The sequence below is a fragment of the Aethalodelphis obliquidens genome, unplaced genomic scaffold, assembly GCF_003676395.1.
Source record: "Aethalodelphis obliquidens isolate GAN/ISIS:26980383/991018 unplaced genomic scaffold, ASM367639v1 scaffold7, whole genome shotgun sequence".
NCBI lineage: Eukaryota > Metazoa > Chordata > Mammalia > Artiodactyla > Delphinidae > Aethalodelphis > Aethalodelphis obliquidens.
The window spans coordinates 54,831,101-54,853,231 of record NW_020837951.1 but is presented as its reverse complement, the minus strand read 5'-3'; the positions used below and the strand labels follow the sequence as shown (position 1 = coordinate 54,853,231).

General features: G+C 42.6%; 1 protein-coding gene across 3 annotated transcripts in view; it reads left to right on the top strand.

Annotated features, from left to right (window-relative positions):
- Positions 1–674: 674 nt before the first annotated feature.
- The window catches only part of AK3 (adenylate kinase 3), a 41,295-nt gene continuing 19,838 nt past the window's right edge, over positions 675–22,131 (top strand). The window contains exon 1 of one of the 3 annotated variants that reach the window (XM_027105813.1): positions 675–826. Coding sequence is in view for 1 of the 3 variants with exons in the window: in XM_027105810.1 (XP_026961611.1) it covers positions 14,569–14,719 (151 nt within the window). In the remaining 2 variants the exon portion in view is untranslated. Of the gene's footprint in view, positions 827–14,408; positions 14,720–15,684; positions 15,762–22,131 lie in introns of those variants that run through there. The other 2 variants (XM_027105810.1, XM_027105812.1) reach the window with 2 other exon arrangements.

Sequence of the window (22,131 nt, the reverse complement as noted above, 5' to 3'; positions counted from 1 at the left end):
AACATCTGCCACCTGACACTCTCCTTCTTGGTGGTCTCCAACCTCCCGGCCACTGGCCCCATCCAAAGGTGGCTGTGGGCCTACCCCTCATCATGAGGACAACCAAACCCACGTGGGGGACCTGGGAGGATGCTCCCGCCTGCTGCTGTGACCAGGAGCCGGCCAGGAAGTCCCAACTTGCTTAGCTCCCCACCTAATGAGTTTTGAGCTTGACAGTTCAAGGAGTACAAAGAAAGAGAAAGGGAAACTGTATCTTCTCTCATTCCTTTTAAGCACTTCCATCTAGTTTATGCTGGGTCACTCAGAACTTGAAAGTTCTTCCCACCGTGTCGAAACTACTGTGATGCCTTTAAATTGTGCCTTCCCAATAAGACTGAGACTGCGCTGAGGGCAGGGGTTTTGCTTCTCTGTCTTTGCGTCTATCACTGTGTCTACTGCTCCCCCCAGCTTTGCAGAGCGCTGGGAAGCCCCTCCCCAGCCATCCTCCCCGCGGAGGGCCTCGTGCAGAAGCCCCTACCCCGCCCCCCTCCCTGCCGAGGGCTTCTGGTGGAAAGCTCCGTGCTGGGAGGAAAACAGCTCAGCCTCTAGCTCTGGCCCTGCCTGATAGTCTTCCCAGGGCCTCACACCAGCCCTATCACTTCTGTGCACGTGGATGCCCCTGGGGGTCGAGAGGGGAGGCTGGAAAGGAGAGCAAGAGTGGGCTATGGGGCCCCTGGCTTCTAGACTGTGAGGCTCACTTCCAACACCTCGGGAGAATCAAGTATTCAGCCCAGGAGGAAGACTCAGGCTTTCAGACGTTGCATTGCAAGGGAAACGACTTTGAAAGGTTAGTCACATAGGCATTTGACAGTCTGTAAAGGAAACGTGGATGACTAACAGAATTACAGGATGGCTCCACCCTCTTACTGAAATGGCTTATTCTTTTGAATGCTTTGGGTAATTTCACAACACTTAGCGCTCGCTGGGAGCAGCTTTCCATCAGGAGGATGGAATAGGGGTAATTAGAATATCCTTCCCTTCTCTTTCATTACCTGCTCAGCTTTCTGTGACCAGCCTCTTTCCACTTGTTTTTCTTGTCTAAGTCTTCATGCCTTCAGAAAGCAATTTATTCATGCAAGTGGGACAATGGTAGACAAACTGGGTAGGAAAAAATAAATTAAATTACTCAGCAGTTTAGTCTTGAATTCCTGTAAAACAAAATTTCCCCGGCGTAAAAGCATGTATGTCGTCACAGCGCCATCTGCTGGTATCTGGAATCGCAGTAGCCGAATATTCGCTTTTTATTTGTGTTGCCTTGACCAGTGCTACCCATTTCACTCATTCATTCGCAGCACATTCATTGTGTGCCTACTTTGTGCCAGGCACTATGCTAGATGCTGGAAGTACAAGAAAGCATGGCCGCTGTTTCGTCTAGTGTGGTCAGGATCCTGGCACAAGTCAGAATCTTCTCAGGAAATTTCTAAATGCAGACTTCTGGGCTCTACCCTGTGAAGATTTTGAGTTGGTGGGACCAAGATAGGTCCCAGGAACCTGAATTTTCAACAAACTTCCCAGGTGATTCTGAAGCAGGGGGTCCACGAATTATATATATAATGATGGAGAAGCAGACAGTGGAATCTAATATTGAACTGTAGCCTGGTAAATGCCACATACTATGGCAGGGTCTACTGGAGGCACAGAGAAAAGATGTCTAATCAGGGATGAGATTGGAGAAGCCTTCCCAAAAGGTAAGACTCTAGATACACAGGAGTTGATGAGGTGAAGAAGGGGAGCAGAGGATCCAGGCAGAGGGTGCAGCATATGCAAAGGCAAAAGGTCATGAAACTTCGTGGGACTGCAGGTAGTGTGGGAAGCTGGTTTGAAGTGTGGCAGAGTGTCAGAAAATGAAAGGCCTGGAATACTAGGCTAACTTTATCCTAAAAGCTCCAGGGAATACAGAAACTTTTTTTTTTTTTTTTTTTTTTGAGGTACGCGGGCCTCTCACTGTCATGGCCTCTCCCATTGCGGAGCATAGGCTCCGGACACGCAGGCTCAGCGGCCGTGGCTCACGGGCCCAGCCGCTCCACGGCATGTTGGACCTTCCCGGACTGGGGCACGAACCCATGTCCCCTGCATCGGCAGGCAGACTCTCAACCACTGCGCCACCAGGGAAGCCCTACAGAAACTTTTTAAGCAGGAGAATGACCTAGCCAGATCTGCATTTTGCAAAAATCCCTCTGGCAGCAAACTCAGGGTGCAGGACTAAAAGCAGGGCGTCCCTTGGGAAAGAAATGGCAGGACTGTGAGTGGAAGCAATGGCAGAGGATGAAGAGGAGGGAGCAGATGGGGAGGAGTTAAGAAGGTACAGACAGTAGAACCTAAAGGCTGACACACGGGGCAGGCAGCAGGTGAGAGGGGTCCAAGGGTTCTGGTCTGGGTGACCAGATGTCATTTCCCAAGACAAGACACACAAAAGGAGGAACAGGGTTGGGGAGGGGCAGGGAAGAGTAGGAGAGACACAAAAGGGAGAGAGGAAATGGACAGTGTCCCTTTCTAATATAATTGTCATTGCCCTCCTCCGCCGTTTACTGTGTGATCTTAATTCTTCCTTAACCCCACTATGCCTTGGTTGTTTCGTCTGTAAAATACAGATCGTATTAGTATCTACCTCATAGGGTTGTTGTGAGGATTAAATGAGTTAATACATGCAAGGTACTTAACAAAAGTGCCCAACACTTAATAAGACTCAGTAGATGTTAGCTATCGTTTTATTACTTTTTATATATTATTCATAATAATGTTTATTGCCAGATTACTAATTGTGGTAACATTGGGTCATTGCTCCCAATGCTTCATTCCCTCCATATTTTAGAATTTTACATCCACGTCCTTTGCTAAAGGACTTTGCACTAGGCTAGAGTACATACCCCTGTTTGGCATCCATGACTTGCTCTGGCCAGTGCAGTATTAGTGACACTGTGACACAAGCAGAGGCTTTAAAGGTGCTTGTGAGGTTTGGCTTGCTCTTTTGTGCTTATGTCATTCACCAACCATGACCTTGTTAGCCACTGGGCCTGGAATGATGAAGACCAGGGAGCAGCCTCAACCCAGAGGGGGCCAAGCCAACCTGTAGACTTGTGAGCAAGAAAACAAATGTTTCTGGTTGTGTGTCACTAAGATATGAGTGTTGTTGTTACACAGCATTATGGTAACAATTGCAAACTAATACACTGATGTGGGAAAACATTCTCTGGCCAAACTTTTACACTGTTTCAGAGACTTTTGTGTCTCTACGCTAGGTTCCTCGCAAGCAGAGGCTGCCTAGGCATCCTAGATCTCTGACAATATACCAGGCCTTTTCAGCCTTTGTCAAGAGTAATCATTTTAGAGGCTTCCCAAGTGGTAGCCACCGAGGGGTTACTTTGGGTGTTTTCATGTCCACAGAAGAGAGGCACTGAGCCGGAAAAGTGGCAGGTGCCCAACCCACTTCTGCTTATACCCTTCCTTCCCCTTGACCAAGCTCAACTCATGGCCCTGACCACAGAATAACCCAACAAAGCTAAATTTAACTGTATGTTTGAAACCTGGGGGTGAGCTCATCTTGACCTCCAACTCTCCTAAGAGCAGCACTGTTCCCAAAGCCATTCTCTGCATAGGTTGGCTACTAGAGTGGGTCTTCTTTCCCTTTGTCAGGAGCTCTTGTATTTGACAATCCATTTGCCCACATGCCATGCAGCAACTAAGCCCGTGCGCCACAACTACTGAGCCTGTGCTCTAGAGCCCGCGAGCCACAACTACTGAAGCCTGTGTGCCTAGAGCCTGTGCTCCACAACAAGAGAAGCCACCACAATGAGAAGCCCGCAAACCACAACGAAGAGTAGCCCCTGCTTGCCACGACTATAGAAAGCCCGCACAGAGCAACGAAGACCCGACACAGCCAAAAATAAAAAAATAAATGAAATAAATTAATTAAAAAAAAAAGAATAAAAAAAAAAACTCCATTTCTCAGCTGTATTTGTCAATCCTCCTTTACTCTAGACAGCAGAGTGGGAAGGGCACTGGGTCAGGAGTTGAAAGACTAGCTCTGCCTGTCTGACATTGAATATTCACTTAAAATGGCTGACTCTCAGTTTTCCATCTGTAAAATGGGGATAATAGAACCAGCCTCTAATTATCACCTAGTTATAAGGACCAAATGAGAAAGTGCTCACAAAACTGTAAAATGAAATATAAGTGATAAGTCCTATCACTAGGAACTTCATTACTGGGGGGTTGGAACAGGAGGAATAATTCAGGAATGGCGCCTCCTTCTGTGTGTCTCAGGAACTGCAACACATGACTGAGGGGCAGCCTTCATCCAGAGTAGGGATTTGGAGCCGCAGGCATTACAGGTTTCCCCTATCTCAGGTTCCCATCATCAGCTGCTTTACAACTTTCCTCCTGGTTTCTTTGTCACCCTCTCCCATCCCTCAATTTGGCTTAGTCTGGGCACAGGATCTTCAGAGCAGCTTAGAATTCTCCGCCACCATATCCAAACCCCAATCTCACTGTGCCCTGAGGCATCACAGTTCTGCTGCTTAGACTAACTTGAATAACTAACTTTTAAAAAGTTATGTTTTAATAAATCTGTTTTATAATAAATATATTTTAGGTGATAGTATCTTAATGTGCTATCTTAAAAGACGTTTGTTTTTAATAGCAATCTTTAAAACCTTGAGTCGAAAATGGGGGTGGTAGGGAATAAAGAGAAAGAGACTTACAATTTCAAATCACAAGCTTTGCCTAAAGAGATAATTTGGAGACAGAGCCTTTGTTTACATAATGATAAAACGTGCCCACATCACTAAGATCCTAAGTAAGAGCCTCACCACCACTCTGGGACAGGCGTGATCTCCATTTTACCGTTGAGAGTGAGGCGCAGAAAGGTCAAGTACTTGCCAAAGTTTACAGAGTTAATGAGTGACTGAGGCAGGACTAGGACCCAGCTCTTCTACTTTGCACTTCATTCTTTGTCACTTCATTCTGTTGTAGAGAGTATTTGATGAGGCAGATATTGCAAATGCTCACTGAAGAGATAGTGATATTTAAAAGAATTGCCTGCAGATTTAAATTTTCCTTTGCTTTATTCTTCTTCTTCTTCTTTATTTTTTTCACAGTACTCATTACTATCCTCTTTCCCTTCCATATACGGGAAGGAAAACTTGAGTATAGAGGTTTTGCTGCGTTCACTGCTGCTACATTCCTAGAACATCAGTAAATGCTAATTGGATTAAAATTAATCTAATTCATGAATAACAAAAGCGTGATGTCATCAATTATACTTCAATAAAGTTTTAAAAAGCTGAAGAAAATCCACTGTCTTTTTTTAAAAATAAATTTATTTATTTATTTATTTTTGGCTGCGTTGGGTCTTTGTTGCTGTGTGCAGGCTTTCTCTGTTTCTCTAGCTGCGGCAAGTGGGGGCTACTCTTGGTTGCAGTGTGTAGGCTTCTCATTGCAGTGGCTTCTCTTGTTGCTGAGCATGGGCTGTAGCCGCGCGGGCTTCAGTAGTTGCGGTTCACAGGCTGTAGAGCACAGGCTCAGTAGTTGTGGCTCATGGGCTTAGTTGCTTCATGGCATGTGGGATCTTCCTGGATCAGGGCTCGAACCCGTGTCCCCTGCATCGGCAGGAGGATTCTTAACCACTGTGCCACCAGGGAAGCCCTGTCTTTTTTTTTTTTTTTTTTTTAAGGTAATATATTAGATGGGATTTGTTGGGTTTTTTTTTTAAGGTGATTTTTTGGGGGTAAAAATTATATATGCTCATTAAAATTTTTTTCAAATGAAACAGAAAAGTAAAAAAAATCAACATGTCACATCTGTTATGATGGCATGCACACACAGAAAAGAGGCCATGTGATGATGCAGTGAGAAAGTGGCCATCTGCAGCCCAGGAAGAGAGCTCTCACCAGACACCAATCCTAATGACACCTAGATCTTGGAATTCCAGCCTTCAGAGCTGTAAGAAAATAAATATTTAAGCCGTTCAGTCTATGGTATTTTGTTACGGCACCCCGGAAGATTAATGCTGGAAGTATGTTTACATTTCTCTTGAGTAAATGCCTAGGAGAGAGACTGCTTGGTTTTTTTGGTAGGTGTGCATTTAACTTTACAAGAAACTGCCAAACTTTTCCAGAGTGGTTGTACCATTTTGTATTCACATCAGCAATGTATGAGAGTTGTAGTTATCCCAAATCCTCTTCAATATTTGGTGTGACCTGGTTTTTAAAATTTTAGCTGTTCTGGTGGTATACACTCGTATCTCATTATGGTTTTATTTTACATTTTCCTGATGACCAGTGATATTAAGCATCTTTTCATATGCCTGTTTTTCAATCATATAGCTTCTTTGATGAAGTATTTGTTCAAATTTTTTGCCCATTTTGTTATCAGGTTGTGTGTTTTGTTATCATTGAGTTGTAAGAGGTCTTTACATATCTTAGATACAAGCCTTTTATTAGATATATATTTTGCAAAGATTTTCTCCTAGTGTACGTTTTTCCTTTACATTCTCTAAACATTGTTTTTCAAAGAGCATAAGTTTTTAATTTTGGTTAAACTCCAGTTTATAATGTTTTTCTTTTATGGTTCATTCTTTTTCTGTCCTATCTAAGAAATCTTTGCCTAAACAAAAGTCACAAAGATTTTCTTTTAGGTTTCTTGTAGAAGTTTTATCATTTTAAACTTTTACATGGAGGTCTATGATCCATTCTGAGTTAATTATGGCATATGGCATGAGGTAAGAATTGAGTTTATGTTTTTCCACGTGGATATCCTATTATTCCAGCAACACTGTTAAAAAGACTATCTTGGGTCTTCCCTGGTGGCGCAGCGGTTGAGAGTCCACCTGCCGATGCAGGGGACACGGGTTCGTGCCCTGGTCTGGGAGGATCCCACGTGCCGCAAAAAAAAAAAAAAAAAAAGACTATCTTTTTCTCCTTTGTCAAAAATGAATTGACCCTATGTATGAGTCTATTTCTGGACTCTATTCTGTTCCATTGATCCATATACCTATCTTTACATCAACACCACACTGTCTTAAATACTGCAGCCTTATAGTAAGTCTTGAAATCAGGTAAAGTTCTCCATTTTTGTTCTTTCTCAAAATTGTATTGGCTAATCTAGGTTCCTTTTATTTCTACAAATTTTAAAATCAGCTTGTTAATTTTTATTTAAAAAACAAACCTGCTGAGATTGTGATTGAGACTATGTTGTATCTATAGATGATTTGGAGAGAACTGAGATTGTAACCAAACAGTGTTTTTTTTGTTTTTATTGGGGGTTTTTTTGCGGTACGCGGGCCTCTCACTGTTGTGGTCTCTCCCGTTGCGGAGCACAGGCTCCGGACGCGCAGGCTCAGCGGCCATGGCTCACGGGCCCAGCCCCTCCGCGGCATGTGGGATCTTCCCGGACCAGGGAACGAACCCGTGTCCCCTGCATTGGCAGGCAGACTCTCAACCACTGCGCCACCAGGGAAGCCCCAAACCGAGTGTTTTGATGCATATACATAGTATGTCTTTCCATTTATTTAGATCTTCTATAATTTTTCTCCGAAATGAGTAGTTTTCAATATTCAGTTCTTGTATTCAATTTCTTAGATTTACCCCCAAATATTTTTTGATGTTATTACAAATGGCATCTTAAAAACTTTTTATTTGCAATTGTGTGTTTCTAGTGTGTAGAGATACCAATGTTGCTTTGTATTTGACTTTGAATCCAGAACACATTAGTTCTAGTAGCTTTTTTTGTAGATTCCTTATGACTTTTTATATACATGCTCATTTGTGAATAAGACAGTTTTATTTCTTCTTCTTCAATCTTCCTTGCTTTAGTGCACTGTCTAGGAGCTCCAGAACACTGTTAAAGAGACACGATGACAGCAGATATCTTGGACTTGTTCCCCACATTTGGGAGAATACATTCACCATTAACTGTGATGTTAGCTTATGTTTTTTATAAATGCCCTTTATCAGATTGAGATGGTTCCCATCTATTCCTAGTTTTCTGAGTTTTTAATCATAAATGGGTGTTGAACTTTATAAAATGATTTTTTGCCTCTATTGAGATAATCATATGGTTTTTCTTTTTAATTTGATAATATGGTGAATTATATTGATTGATTTTTTTAATGGCTATTGAGGTATATTTCACACATCATACAATTCACTCATTTAAAGTGTACACTTCAGTGGTTTTTAATATATTCACAAAGGTGTGCAATCATCACTACACTCCATTTTAGAACATTTTCATACCTCAAAAAGAAACTGTACCTTTTAGTTATTACCACCCTATCTTCCTTGTTCCCCATATTCCCCAGCCCCAAACACTACTAATCTACTTTCTGTCTCTATAGATTTCCCTACTCTGGACTTACATATAAATGGAACTATATAATATATGGCTTCTTTCACTTAGCATAGTGTTTTCAAGATTCATCCATGTTATAGCATGTATCAGTACTTTATTCCTTTTTATGGCCAAATAAAAAGTTTCATTGTATGAATATGTTACATTTCATTTATCCATTCATCCATCGATGAACATGTGAAATGTTTCCACCTTTTGGCTATTATGAACAATGCTGCTATGAACATTCATGTACAAGTTTTTGTGTGGTGGACATATGTTTTCCATTTTCTTGAATGTGTACCTAGGAGTGAAATTGGGTTATATGATAACTCTATGTTTAATTGTTTGAGAATTATCAGGCTGTTTTCCAAAGTGACTGAATCATTTTACATTTCCAACAGCAGTGCATGAAAACTCAGATTTCTCCATATTTTCACCCACACTTGTTGTTATCTGACTTTTAAATGTTAACCTCCTCCTTTCTTTCCAATTTTTCTCTTTCCTTCTGTCCTTCCCTTATTTCCCTACTTCCTCTCTTCCCTTGGACAAATCTGCACAATTTATAATATTATTGGGACTAAAGTATTTCCACCAAGAAACCCATTCCTCTGTGCTTTTAACCCCTAAAAGCCTCTTCACTTAAAATCACCATTGACCTCTACACCCACATTTCTACTACATTTATCTTTGAATTTCTAATTCTAGTGGCCAAGCCTCCATCTGAATGCACTGCACTTCATCAATACTTCTAAGGACCTCAGAGTTTGAGAAGAACCTTAAAAGTTTCCTAGTCTAATTTATTTTGTTTAATGAAGAAAAGGGTGGAGGGAAGACTGAATGAAAAGAAGGTGGGGAAGAAGAGGAGGGAAGCAGAGCAAGGAGAAGAGAAGCAGCACCTAGCATATGCCTGGCATTTTACGTACACGACCCTATTTAAATTTCACAACGACCCCATAGGATTAATATCACCCTCCCCCTATTTCATAAATGAGGCAACTGAAGCTAAGAGAGGTTAATTATTTTGCTCAAGGTGCCTCAGCTTGTGAGAGTCAAATTTAGCTGTGTGCAGCTCCAAATCCTGTGACCCAGAAAACTCTTGAATTTCAAGGAGGAGGACTACCCTCAGGGGCATATGATTACCCTATCCCTGGGTCCTGGGACAGAAATGCCCTGGATGGACCACAACTTCAGAACCGACGAGGCATGATTAGGGGAATAACACAGTGTCTCCTCTCTGGAGGGAAGTCAGTGCTCTGATAGGAGTAGTTTTGTCCTAAAGGACAAGCAATGCCTCAGGCTAGGACAAAACGGTGAGGAAGTATGTTCTATGGCCAAGTTACAGTATTTGTCGCCTGGCAGGAACGACAAAGTGAGCTATGTGAGATGGTATGGAAAATTCCAAGATAAAACTTCAGAACATGCGTTACCTCAGTAGCAAAGGAAGCAACTTAGATTTCTGCAAGGTATTCAAAGAGCAGTAGCAATTTATAAAAATAGACAGAACCAAGTCATTACACAGCCATGTTCGTTTGTTTCATTTTGCCTTTAACTTTTAAGGCTTGCTTTTGGAAACATTAAAAAAAATTAAGTCTTGCTACATACTTAACAAAGTCACTCGTATAAACCAAAGTACAATCAGAGAAGTCTGATCTCCATCTGCCCCATTCCTTCTGCCCCACTTCTTCCTTCCCCTAGAGGTAATCAGTTTTTGTTTGTTTAAATAAAACGAAAATTTTAATTTGTTTTATTTTATTTTTAAGTTTTTTCTCTATTTTTCTAAAACAGAAAGATATATTCATATCTTCTTCCCCCCTCTGGTTAAGTGGTAGTACATAACTTTCAGCTTTGCCTCCTTGCCTTTTTTTCACTGGCAATCATGCCATAGCACTCTACAGAGATATTTCTCATTTGCTTTTACAGCTGCGTAGTATTCCAATATGTGAGTGGATCCTCATTTATTTGACCATTCTGATGGACTTTGGGATTGTTTCCACTCTTTTGCTATTACAAATAGTGTTCATTGAACAACCCTATGTATATATCTTTTTGTATTTTTGCTAGTGTATCTTTAGGTTAGATTCTTAGAAATGGAATTTCTGGATTGACAAGTGCACGTATATGAAATTTTGCTAGATATTGCCAAATTTCTCTCTCCATGGATTGTACCATTTTTGTATTCCCACTAGCAAAATGTGAATGCCTGTTTCCTCACTACCTTGTCAACACATTACGTTGTCAAACTTAGATTTTTGCCAATCTAATAGTTGAGAAATAGTATCTCTCTATAGTTTTAATTTGCATTTCCTTTGTCATAAGTATGATTTAACATCTTTTCATATGGCTCTTTCAAGGGCTGTTAAATAGAGCCCTTTATTTTCATTTCTTTGTGCCTCTTCTTTTCTCTTCCCCTACTTTTGTCTAGATCTTCTCTTTCTTTTTTCTCTAATACCCTTGTTCTGGACAGTTTGAATTCTACTCCCAGAATTCCTTCTCAGAGAAAGCATTTTCTATATTTCACCTAACATTTTTTGAAATTACTAATTCAGTTGTTGAATAGCTATGGGATTCTTGGCAAAACTATCCTCTGATATTTTCATCTACGCATTGTAAATGAAAAATAATCTTTTTTTTTTTTACGCTTAGAAATAATTTTAGTCAGTTCTCAGTCCTATCAGCAGAATCTGACTCATTTAATCACTCCCTCCTTCTTGAAATACATTCCATCGACTTCCAAGATACTGCACTCACCTGTTTTCTTCCTAATTAACTTGCCTCTCCTCTCAGGCTCCTTCAGTGTTTCCTCCTCATCCCAAAATTTTGGCGAACCCCAGAACTCAGATTTCAGACCTCTTCTCCTCTCGTCTAAACTCACTCCCTAAGTGACTTTGTACTAGCTCATGAATTTAAATATATCAACAACTCCCAGATTTTACATCTCCAGCCTGGACCTCTACTATGTAGTCAAAATTTGTACATCTAACTGTTTCCTTATCAATTCCTGTGGATGTCCCAAAGGCATCTCCAACTTAACTTACCCCAAACAACACTGATATTCTCCCCAAACCTGTTTCTCCTACAGTTTTTCCAATCTCAGGTAATGACAGTTCTATTTTTCTAGTAGCTCAAGGAGAAATTCTTTCTCCACTCTCTAATCCACCTACCCCTGGTGGTGGATTAGAGAGTCCTGTGGCTACAACTGGCAGCTCAGCTGGAATGGCTGGACCGACTCAGATCGCTGGCCCTCTCTCCACATGGTCTTCTCTCAGACTTCTTTGGATCTGGCCTCTTCAGGAGTTCTAGAGGGCAAGCCCCAACATACAAGCATTTTTAAAGCTCTTTTTGACTCACACTTTCTGTTGTATTAATGTATTATTTGAGCTCAGTGTCTTTACCACTGGGGCAAGTTCAAGGGTGAAGAACCAGCCCATACAAATGTGTGTGCATGGCCAAATGACTGTGCCAAGCCCAGCTGCCAGCAGATTTCTCAGTTTGGCAGTTACTTATTCATTCCTCATTCATAATCCACAAACTTTAGCAAAGTTGCAGTTAGTTGGCATTTTGTGGGGCCTGGTGATGTGACCACAACACTCAGCTTTTCCTCCCCAGTGATGGGATGATTCCTCAGCTATTTTGTTGGTTTTCTTTCTAAGCCAAATATCCCCAGGATTTTCTTTCAGGTTTCTTTTGCAGCTAAACCCTCAAATGTTCCGAGCTTTGGAGATTAGAAGGACTCTCTATGTACCTAGTTCTCTAGTGTTTTGTAACTTGTACTTGTCCAGACCTTTTCATTCTTTTGTTAGTTCTGTTTCTTAAGTTCTCTGATCCTTTCATTTATGTTCTTTTTCTTTACTTAATCCCTTCCTCTGCTTTCCTTGGGTTATTCTGATGTCTTTTTTCTAACTATATGAGTTGAATGCTTAATTCATTTATTTTCATTCTTTCTTTCTTAGTAATAAATACGTATGAGCTACTTAATTTCTTTCCAAGTACAGCACTGTCTACCTATTAAATCCCCCCATCCACTCACCCAGCTCAGATTCACTGGGGAGCAAGATTTCCCTTACCACCTCACTCTGAAATAATTTCTATCTTTTAAATTGAAAGCAGTTTTGGGCCACTTATTCGACAACTTCTGAGGAGGATGGAACTGTGTTTATTTTCACAGAGCCTTCTCTCTGCCTTAGCATAGTGTCCTTCCACAAAGAAACGATAATAATAGTGGATGACTTTAATGTAATATTGAACACTTACCCTGTAGCTGGCATTACACACATTATTTTAACGACTCCATACTAATCTTCCATGCCCATTTTACAGAGGAAATAGGTAGGAAATTTTTGTTTTGTGTCTCTATTCCTGGAACATGACAAACATTCCACGTTAGGGCCTTTTCCCCTTGACTTTGTCCCTCTCCCTCCACCTTCCCATTCAGTGCTAAGAGCAAATGCCATTTCTTCAAAGCTTTACTGACCACCCAATCTAAGACACCCTCCCTCTACACATTGTATTTTTTTTTAAAAAATATCTTTAGGGTTTCCCTGGTGGCGCAGTGGTTGAGAGTCTGCCTGCTGATGCAGGGGACACGGGTTCGTGCCCCGGTCCGGGAAGATCCCACGTGCCGCGGAGCGGCTGCGCCTGTGAGCCATGGCCGCTGGGCCTGCGCGTCTGGAGCCTGTGCTCCGCAACGGGAGAGGCCACAACAGTGAGAGGCCCGCGTACCGCAAAAAAAAAAAACAAAAACAACTTTATTGGGGTATAATTGCTTTACAATGGTGTGTTAGTTTCTGCTTTATAACAAAGTGAATCAGTTATACATATACATATGTTCCCATATCTCTTCCCTCTTGCGTCTCCCTCCCTCCCACCCTCCCTATCCCACCCCTCCAGGCGGTCACAAAGCACCGAGCCAATATCCCTGTGCCATGCAGCTGCTTCCCACTAGCTATCTACCTTACGTTTGGTAGTGTATATATGTCCATGCCTCTCTCTCGCCCTGTCACAGCTCACCCTTCCCCCTCCCCATATCCTCAAGTCCGTTCTCCAGTAGGTCTGTGTCTTTATTCCTGTCTTACCCCTAGGTTCTTCATGACATTTTTTTCCTTAAATTCCATATATATACACATTGTATTTTATTTTGTTCATAGTACTATCTCAAATTACCTTGCTCATTTATCTGTTTCCTTGTTATGACCTGCTTCCACCACTAGACTTTCAAATCCAAGGAGCAGGAATTTTACTGAATAAATATTTATGGCATCAATGCAAACAGTGGAGCCTGAGGAGGAGCCAGTACTTTTAGGCTCGGCTGCGTAAAAGCAACAGTTCCTTTTGAATCCGAAAGTGTGATCCTGGGAAGTAAGAGACACCCCTCAACAGACCTGTGACTTACAGCACCTCACTCATTTTCAACTGGGATTCCTCTTCTGTGAAATGAGGAGGAAGGCCCTTTTGGTTCATTGCCACCCACTGGGACTCTACCTAGACAAACGTACCTTAACGGCCTGCGTGAGAATGCAAGGGAGCAGGAAAAGTCGCTCAGCAGCAGAGGAGGAGAGGAGAAGGGAGGGGAGGGAACTGCGGGCTTGGGAGGAGGAGAGGGGGACCTCTGACGACCCAGGGAGCCGAGGGGCACGGGTGGTGGCGAGGGGGCAGCAAGTGGGAGCCAAGCGGAGTACGGCGCTGGGGTTGGGAGAGGCCCCGGGCGGGCGCTGTCGATCCCCTGGGACTGGGCAGGACGGGGCGGGGCACTGACAGGTGCGAGGTGTGGATCTGAGGGAAGTGGGGGGCATTCAGAGGTCACGGAGGAGGGCCCCCAGAGGCGGAGGAAAGCAAAGGGTATGCGGGGGGAGCTGGCGGGTGGGGAGGAGGCGCGGAGGGCCGCGGGCTGCGTGGGGCGGCCGAGTCGCTCGCAAGGGTCGCTGCTGGAGTGCCGAGGGGGCGCGGCTTGCGCGGGCCGGGCGGGATCAGGCGCGGGGGATGGGGGGTGGGGGTTCCTGGGTCGCCAGGGGCGGGCGCGGCAGCCCGACGGGGCTTGGGTGGGGCTGGCCTGGAGGCTGTCGCCTCACTTCCGGGAGCGCCTGGGCGTGGAGGCCGTAGCTTTCTTGCAGCGCTGCCAGCCGGCCCCGGCCTGCGGAGCGGGTGAGCGCACAGCCAGGCCGAAGCCCCACTTCCGCGCGGCCCCGGCCTCTCTCGGCGGCCATGGGGGCGTCTGCGCGGCTAGTGCGCGCAGCTATCATGGGAGCGCCGGGCTCCGGCAAGGGCACCGTGTCCTCGCGCATCACCAAACACTTCGAGCTGAAGCACCTCTCCAGCGGGGACCTGCTCCGAGACAATATGCTTCGGGGCACAGGTGGGAGCCCGGGCGGGAGGGGTGGCTGTGCGCTGTCGTCCCGGTGGGGATTTGTGGGCGGAGGGACCGGGGCTCGGGAAGTGGGTCCCAGGAATGCGGGTCCAGGGGTGCGGGCGCAGCATCTCCCAATTGCCGCCCGGGGGGTGGGGGTGGGGAAGTCCTCGAGCTGCTGAGATACTGTTCCCCGAAACCTCTGGCCTCTGTGGATAGCTTCAGGTGGTTTATTGAGGGAAGGCACTAGGAAGTTAGGACACATTCGAAGCTCAAAGATTAAAGAAAACCACATGGCTTTGAGAGGTATGTCCAGCCCCAGTCGCAGCTGCTCCTAAGGGTCCATGATCTGTGTGTGGCTTATTCTCTGCCAGCCCTTGCGCTTGGAGAACTGTTAGCGCTCTCTTTCTTTTCTTTTTTGTTTTATAAATTTATTTATTTATTTTTGGCTCTGTTGGGTCTTCGTTGCTGCGCACTGGTTTTCTCTAGTTGTGGCGAGCTGGACTACTCTTTGTTGCGGTGCTCGGGCTCCTCATTGCAGTGGCTTCTCTTGTGGAGCACCGGCTCTAGGTGAGCGAGCTTCAGTAGTTGCAGCGTGTGGGCTCAGTAGTTGTGGCGAGTGGGCTCTAGAGCGCAGGCTCAGTAGTTGTGGCGCACAGGCTTAGTTGCTCTGCGGGATGTGGGGTCTTCCCGGACCAGGGCTTGAACCCCTGTCCCCTGCATTGGCAGGTGGATTCTTAACCACAGCGCCACCAGGGAAGCCCAGCGCTTTCTTTTTTAACTTTTTGTTTGTTTGTTAAACGCTATGGAATTTTCTGGTTTTGACCTTTCCCCCATAATCTGAAGGCCAATATTATTTACCCTCCTTGCTGTCGCAAAATTGGCTTAGATCTTTAGACAGGAAAGCTGTTCTTGTGCATGGTTATCTGAAAGATTGTTTTGTTTCTCATGCCAAAAAAATTCTTGCAACTCAGCACGAAATCGAGTCACAATGGATGGATTTTATGTAAATTATATCTTAAGAAAGCTGTTTTCCAAAAGTAACAGCAAGGTGAGTTTTTTTTTTCTCTCTCTCAAAAGTGTTAACCTTTACTTTCCAAAACAAAGTCATTTTGGAGCTCCTTTTAAAAATTAGGACTAACCCCTTGCACAAGGTAAAAAAGGATTGGAAACAGTATGGAAGTACATAATATTAAAAGTAAAACTCTCTCTCATTCCCTGCCTCAGTCTCATTCTTCAGAGGGGAGCAGTGTCTCGTGCTTGCTTTTAGAAATCTGTATTTGTGTATAAGCACATACAGGGTATATGTATATCCCATGTTTTATGCAATATGTAATCCTACTAAATATGTGTTCTGCACCAGTGTGTTTTCACTATATCTAGGATATTTTTCCACACGAAAACACAGAAATCCATTTCATTATTTAACATTTGTATAAGTATCTATTTGCTGGATCTGCCATGGTTTATTTAACCGATCCCCTATTGATGGGTTATATAGGTTATTTCTAGGTGGGTTTTTTTTGTTTGTTTCAGAATACTGACATTCAAATGAAAAAACTGTTTTTAGCTTGTCTTGGAGAGTTCTTTGGTTTATCACCTAATCTGGTGAATTACTACTTTTATTTTTCTCCTAACATTGATCTTTAAAAAAATCATAAAGTATTAAACTTCAGAAGGTTAAACTGTTTGGCTCACTTCGTAGTATTCTTGATGCAACAGATTGCATTAGGTAACAATAAACAACCCCCGGTACTGCACCAGCTTGGGGCAAGGTTATTCAAAGTGGGAAGGAGTAAAGAATACTTAAGCGATTCTCTGAAAAATAACTCAGCAGTGAGGCATAATTGCATGTTAGAGAACACCTTCAGTGAAGAGTTAAAGATATGTTAACTTGGGAAAACACAAAACATTGAAAAAAATTAAATTTAAAGCAAATTAAGTAAACTTTTATTTTAAATTAAGAAACAACCCTCTTTGTTTATCCTTAACATCCCATGACAAGCCCGCCATCCTCTTCCTGACTCCACAACATGAAAGGAGAGGCTAGAGGGAGGGAGGAGAGGATCACTGGGAAAGATGTGCAGCCTGTTTTAGATGCCTGCTCTTTCTGGAGTCTCTACAGGCAATTCTTTAACAAAGAAAACAGAAAATGGAGTTGAGGGAGGTGTCATGAGATTGTTATTACAGATGTTCTGCACCTCAGGACTAAGAATATATTCTCAAAAAATATATGTGAATGGATTGGATATTTCCCCCAGGATCATAGCCAAAGGAGACGTGTAACCTTTTATTTAAAAAATACTGCTTAATGTTTTTTGATACCAAGAGTAAAGTATATTTACTATAAAGGAAGGAAAACAATTCATGGGAGTATAAAAAAGAAAATTGAAGTCCTGTATAGTTCTACCACCCAGAGACAATTATAATTAACCCTTTGGTGCTTTTTCTTTTTTTTCTTTCTCCTTATTGTTTCTTTTTTTTTGTTTTTTTAAATGTATATTTATTTATGTTATTTATTATTTTTGTCTGTGTTGGGTCTTAGTTGCGGCACACCGGATCTTCGTTGAGGCATGCAGGATCTTTCGTTGCAGCACAGGCTCTTCCTTGTGGTGCGCGGACTTCTGTCTAGTTGTGGCGTGCGGGTTTTCTCTTCTCTAGTTGCGGTGCGCAGGCTCTAGGGCACGCGAGCTCAGTAGTTGTGGTGTGCAGGCTTAGTTGCCCCGTGGCATGTGGTATCTTATTTCCCTGACCGGGATTGAACCGGTATCCCCTGCATTGGAAGGCAGATTTACCATTGGACCACCAGGGAAGTCCCTCTCTTTTTTTCTCTGTTGCATTTGTATGTCTTTGCAGACTTGTTGTAGTCTAAATAATTGCTTAGATACCTTTTTTCACACTTATGTGAGCATGTTCACACATCACTAAGCAGTCTTTTAGTTTCATCAAGATTGCACAATTGTTAATTGAAACATTTTCCTATTATTATACACTTATGTGGTTAACCATTCTTTGTTATAATTAATACTGTTATGACTATCCTTGTACACGAACATTTGGCAGCATCTCTACTTATTTGCTTCAAATAAATTCCCTAGTGATGAATTTCTATAAATACAGTACCATCAGATATGCTAAGGAAGGATGGTGCCAATTTACTTTCCAACCACCATTTCATGATGATGCTGTATTATATAACCCATGGCTGTATTTTATAGCCAAAGTTTAAAATCATCCCAGCAGATGCGATAAAGACACTGGAAATATGTGGGAACCTGTTGACTGTAGCAAACCTGGAGTAACTGTAGACCACCACTGAACCCTGCAGTCAGGAAACTTGAGCCTGCCCCTTTGTCATTAGTCCAGCCCTCTCATTTAGAGATGAGGAAACCGAGTTCAGGAGAGGTTAAAGAACTTGCTCAATAATAAAATCCAGTCACTGGGAGACAAAAGTGGACACCCAGGTCTCCTTGTATGCCAATTAAATTACTCTCTCCATTATGCAACATTTCCAAAATTGAGGTTCATGAGATAATTTTAGGTAGACAAAAACATTTCTCAAAAATTTTTCTCAAAAATTAAATGCAAATAAAAAATAAAATTTTTTATTTCAAAGTGTATTTGAAAAATGATAACTAGCACACCAACCCTTTAATTTTGTGAACATTATAGCTTATTAAATTAAAAAGCTGGACTTCCCTGGTGGCCCAGTGGTTAAGAATCTGCCTGCCAATGCAGGGAACACAGGTTCGATATCGCTGGTCTGGGAAGATCCCACATGCTGTGGAGCACCTAAGCCTGTGTGCCACAGTACTGAGCTTGCACTCAAGAGCCCGCGAGCCACAACTACTGAGCCCATGTGGTTCAACTACTGAAGCCCACGTGCCTAGAGCCCGCGCTCCGCAACAAGAGAAGCCACCGCAATGAGAAGCCCATACACCGCAACAAAGAGTGGCCCCCACTTGCAGCAACTAGAGGAAGCCTGCACACAGCAATGAAAACCCAATGCAGCCAATAAATAAATAAATAATTTTTTAAAAAAATTAAAAAGCTGAGTCACTTTAAAGAAAATTATACAGTAAATAATAGTTCAGCTATGGCAGAAATTGTAAGGTTGCCATGTGATTGCCCAAAGTTTGAGAAACTGCACTGCAGCTTAGTGCTTCTCAAAGAATCCTGGACTAGATGGCTACCCCTTTTGGATCTCATTTGTTCTCATTTGTAAGTTGGGGAAGTTGAACTCAGTAGGTAATCCTCAAAGCCTCTGTCAGCTCCCAAGTTTCTGTATGTCTAACAAAACTTCTATTATGTACACACAGGCAGCATAGATGTGCCTAATTAGAATGATATTGACAGAGCAAATTATTTTTGTAATGGCAAAAATTTTGATTTGTGTTGAAAATAGGCAATACATTTACATGGTTTTGAATTCCAAAAAATTTAAAAGGACATTTAGTGAAAAGATCCTTTCAGAGCTATTTCATGCACATACAACCCAGAGTTTACCTATTCTTCCCTCTGTTCTTTTTTTCTTTTTTACACAAGTGATAGTAAACTGTAAGTACAGTTTTCTACCTTTAACAATATTGCTTTCTGTGAGGATTGCTCCATTTCTTTTTTTCTAACAAGGTAAGTTAGGCCTTTCTAAAATTCCATGGCTAGAATCCAGGATAGGGACTTCCCTGGTTAAGTGGGTAAGAATCAGCCTGCCAGTGCAGGGGACATGGGTTCAAGCCCTGGTCCAGGAAGATCCCACATGCCGCGGAGCAACTAAGCCTGTGTGCCGCAACTACTGAGCTTGTGCTCTAGAGCCCACGAGCCACAACTACTGAAGCCCACGAGCCTAGAGCCCATGCTCTGCAACAGGAGAAGCCACCGCAATGAGAAACTCACACACTGCAACAAAGAGTAGCCCCTGCTCGCCACAACTAGAGAAAGTCCATGCGCAGCAGCAGAGACCCAATGCAGCCAAAAATAAATAAATATTTATTTATTTATTTATTGGGGGAAAAAAAAAGAATCCAGGATAATCCAGGCAGCTCATCTCTCTAGCTATCCATTCATTCATCCATCCATGGATTTGTCAAGCACCCAATGTGTGCTGGGTACTGGAGATACAGAGACAAATATATTTCACTGCAGGTGCTCACAGTTGGAACATGGGCAGGCCGATGGCCATAAGTCTACTCAGGCTGCCATAACAGAATAGCACAGACTGGGTGACTTAAAACAATAGAAATTTATTTTCTCATAGTTCTGGAGGCTAGAAGTCCAAGATCAAAGTGACAGCAGGATTGGTTTCTGGTGTAGCCTTTCTTCTGGCTTGCAAATGGCCACCTTCTCACTGGGTCCTCATGTGGTCTTTCCTCTTCCTCTTCTTGTAAGGACACCAGTCATATTAAATTAAAGTTCCCCTTTATGACCTCATTTAACCTTAATTACCTCCTTAAAGGCCCCATTTCTAAATACAGCCACATTGGGGGGTCAGGGCTTCAACATACGGATTTTAAGGGACACAATGCAGTCCATACCAACATGTAAACAGGTGGTTTCAGCAGTGTGATAAGTGCTGAAACAGCGATAAGCCTGTGACATTATGGAAGTCCAGAGGAGGAACTTTTGTTTGCCTCGGAGGTTGAGGGACACCTCATCATGAAGGACCCTTTAAGATGTATCTTGAAAGGTGAGTGAGAGCTTATCAGGCAACAGAGAGGAGAAAGAGGCGTGTGCAAAGACTAGGAGGACCCAGAGTATGTGGAGCTCCTTGCTGGGGCCATAGTTTGATGGTTGGGTAGAAATGGTGGGGAGGTAGGTGGGGGAGAGATAAGATGAGGCCAGACCCACTTGGACTTCTATACAGTTCTTGAGTTGACATTCTATCCTGAAGCACAGTGGGAAGGGGAGGAACATAGACCTGGAATGGGAATTCTTTCTAGGTGCTTCACTGAGGAGGAGTCAGATTGAGTGATGGTTGGAGGGAGGACCAGAGTCAAGGGATGTTTTGATTTTCAGTATAATTCTTGTGAAATATCCTATGCATGAAAGTATTATAATTTCTTTGATGGTTAGAAGAAGAATAAAATGAACACCCATTTACCCACCATCAGACAGAAAACCAGTACTTTTGGGGTCCCCATATGTGCCTACCCATCACATTTCCTTCCTGCCCCCCCAGAGGTAACCACTATGTTGACTCAGTCTTTATTATTTGAGAAAGTTTTTTTTTTTTTTTTAAGCCCGTGATTGGGTGTAAAGCTATCATTTGACTCATTCCTGTTGTTTTCCTAGTTTTATTTCAACATGTTTTTAAAGTAAAGTTTTATGTACATTATAATATAACAATGCTAAAAAGCACTTGTTTTTTTTTTTTTTTTTTTTGCGGTACGCGGGCCTCACCGCCGCGGCCCCTCCCGCTGCGGAGCGCAGGCCCAGCGGCCATGGCTCATGGGCCCAGCTGCTCCGCAGCACGTGGGATCCTCCGGGACCAGGGCACGAACCCACACCCCCTGCATCGGCAGGCGGACTCCCAACCACCGCGCCACCAGGGAAGCGCTGACAGCACTTTTGGCAGGAACTAGATTAATTCTCTGTAGCCCTTTCTCTTGGCATATATAAAAGAGAACTGTATTTACAGGTTGGTCAGGCCCTCTTTTGTACTTCATAGCTGCTCAAACAATACGTTGTTTCCAGTTAGTTCGGACATGAGGTGTGGTTGGTTTGAGTAGTCTTATAAGAATGACCAGATGTTAAAAGGAGATATAGAATTAAAAATGGTTTTTTTGTATTAATGTATCTGTGTTTTAGAATTTCTGATTATTATCCTTAAAATCAAAAGCTGGTTTTAACCCTTCCTATTCCCTTTTAAGCTTCCTTTTCTGTTTTTATTTGTGAATAACTTTATAGAAAATCAGTGTATTTTGAATGATTTACTTTTAAACTAGCTTTTTGTGTTTTGTAGGTGTGGAAGCTCCCGAATTTGTTAACTTTTTGAATAAAAAAGGAAATGTTTTTTTTTTAATGTGGAGTCTATTTAGATACAACATTAAATTATAGGCAATCAAGGGAATAAAAATTTACTAAATGTCCAAAGAATATGCTAGACAAAAGTCCTTGCGTAATTTTAAGAGGGAGTAAAAACTTGAAATGTAATAAACAAACTGCTTAGACTATGACGTAGAGAGTTGAATCATTTTTATTTTTCTTTTAAATGGAAGCATTACAGGCTTCAGATTTTGATAACTATTGTGTTTAGTGATATAGAAAGTTATTAGTGATATGAAAATGATTATTAGACTATGCATGGGACTATCTACTAATAAAACAAAATATTTGGAGGTTTTTATATCATCAGTTTTTTTTTTTTTTTTTTGTGGTACGCGGGCTTCTCACTGTTGTGGCCTCTCCCGTTGCAGAGCACAGCC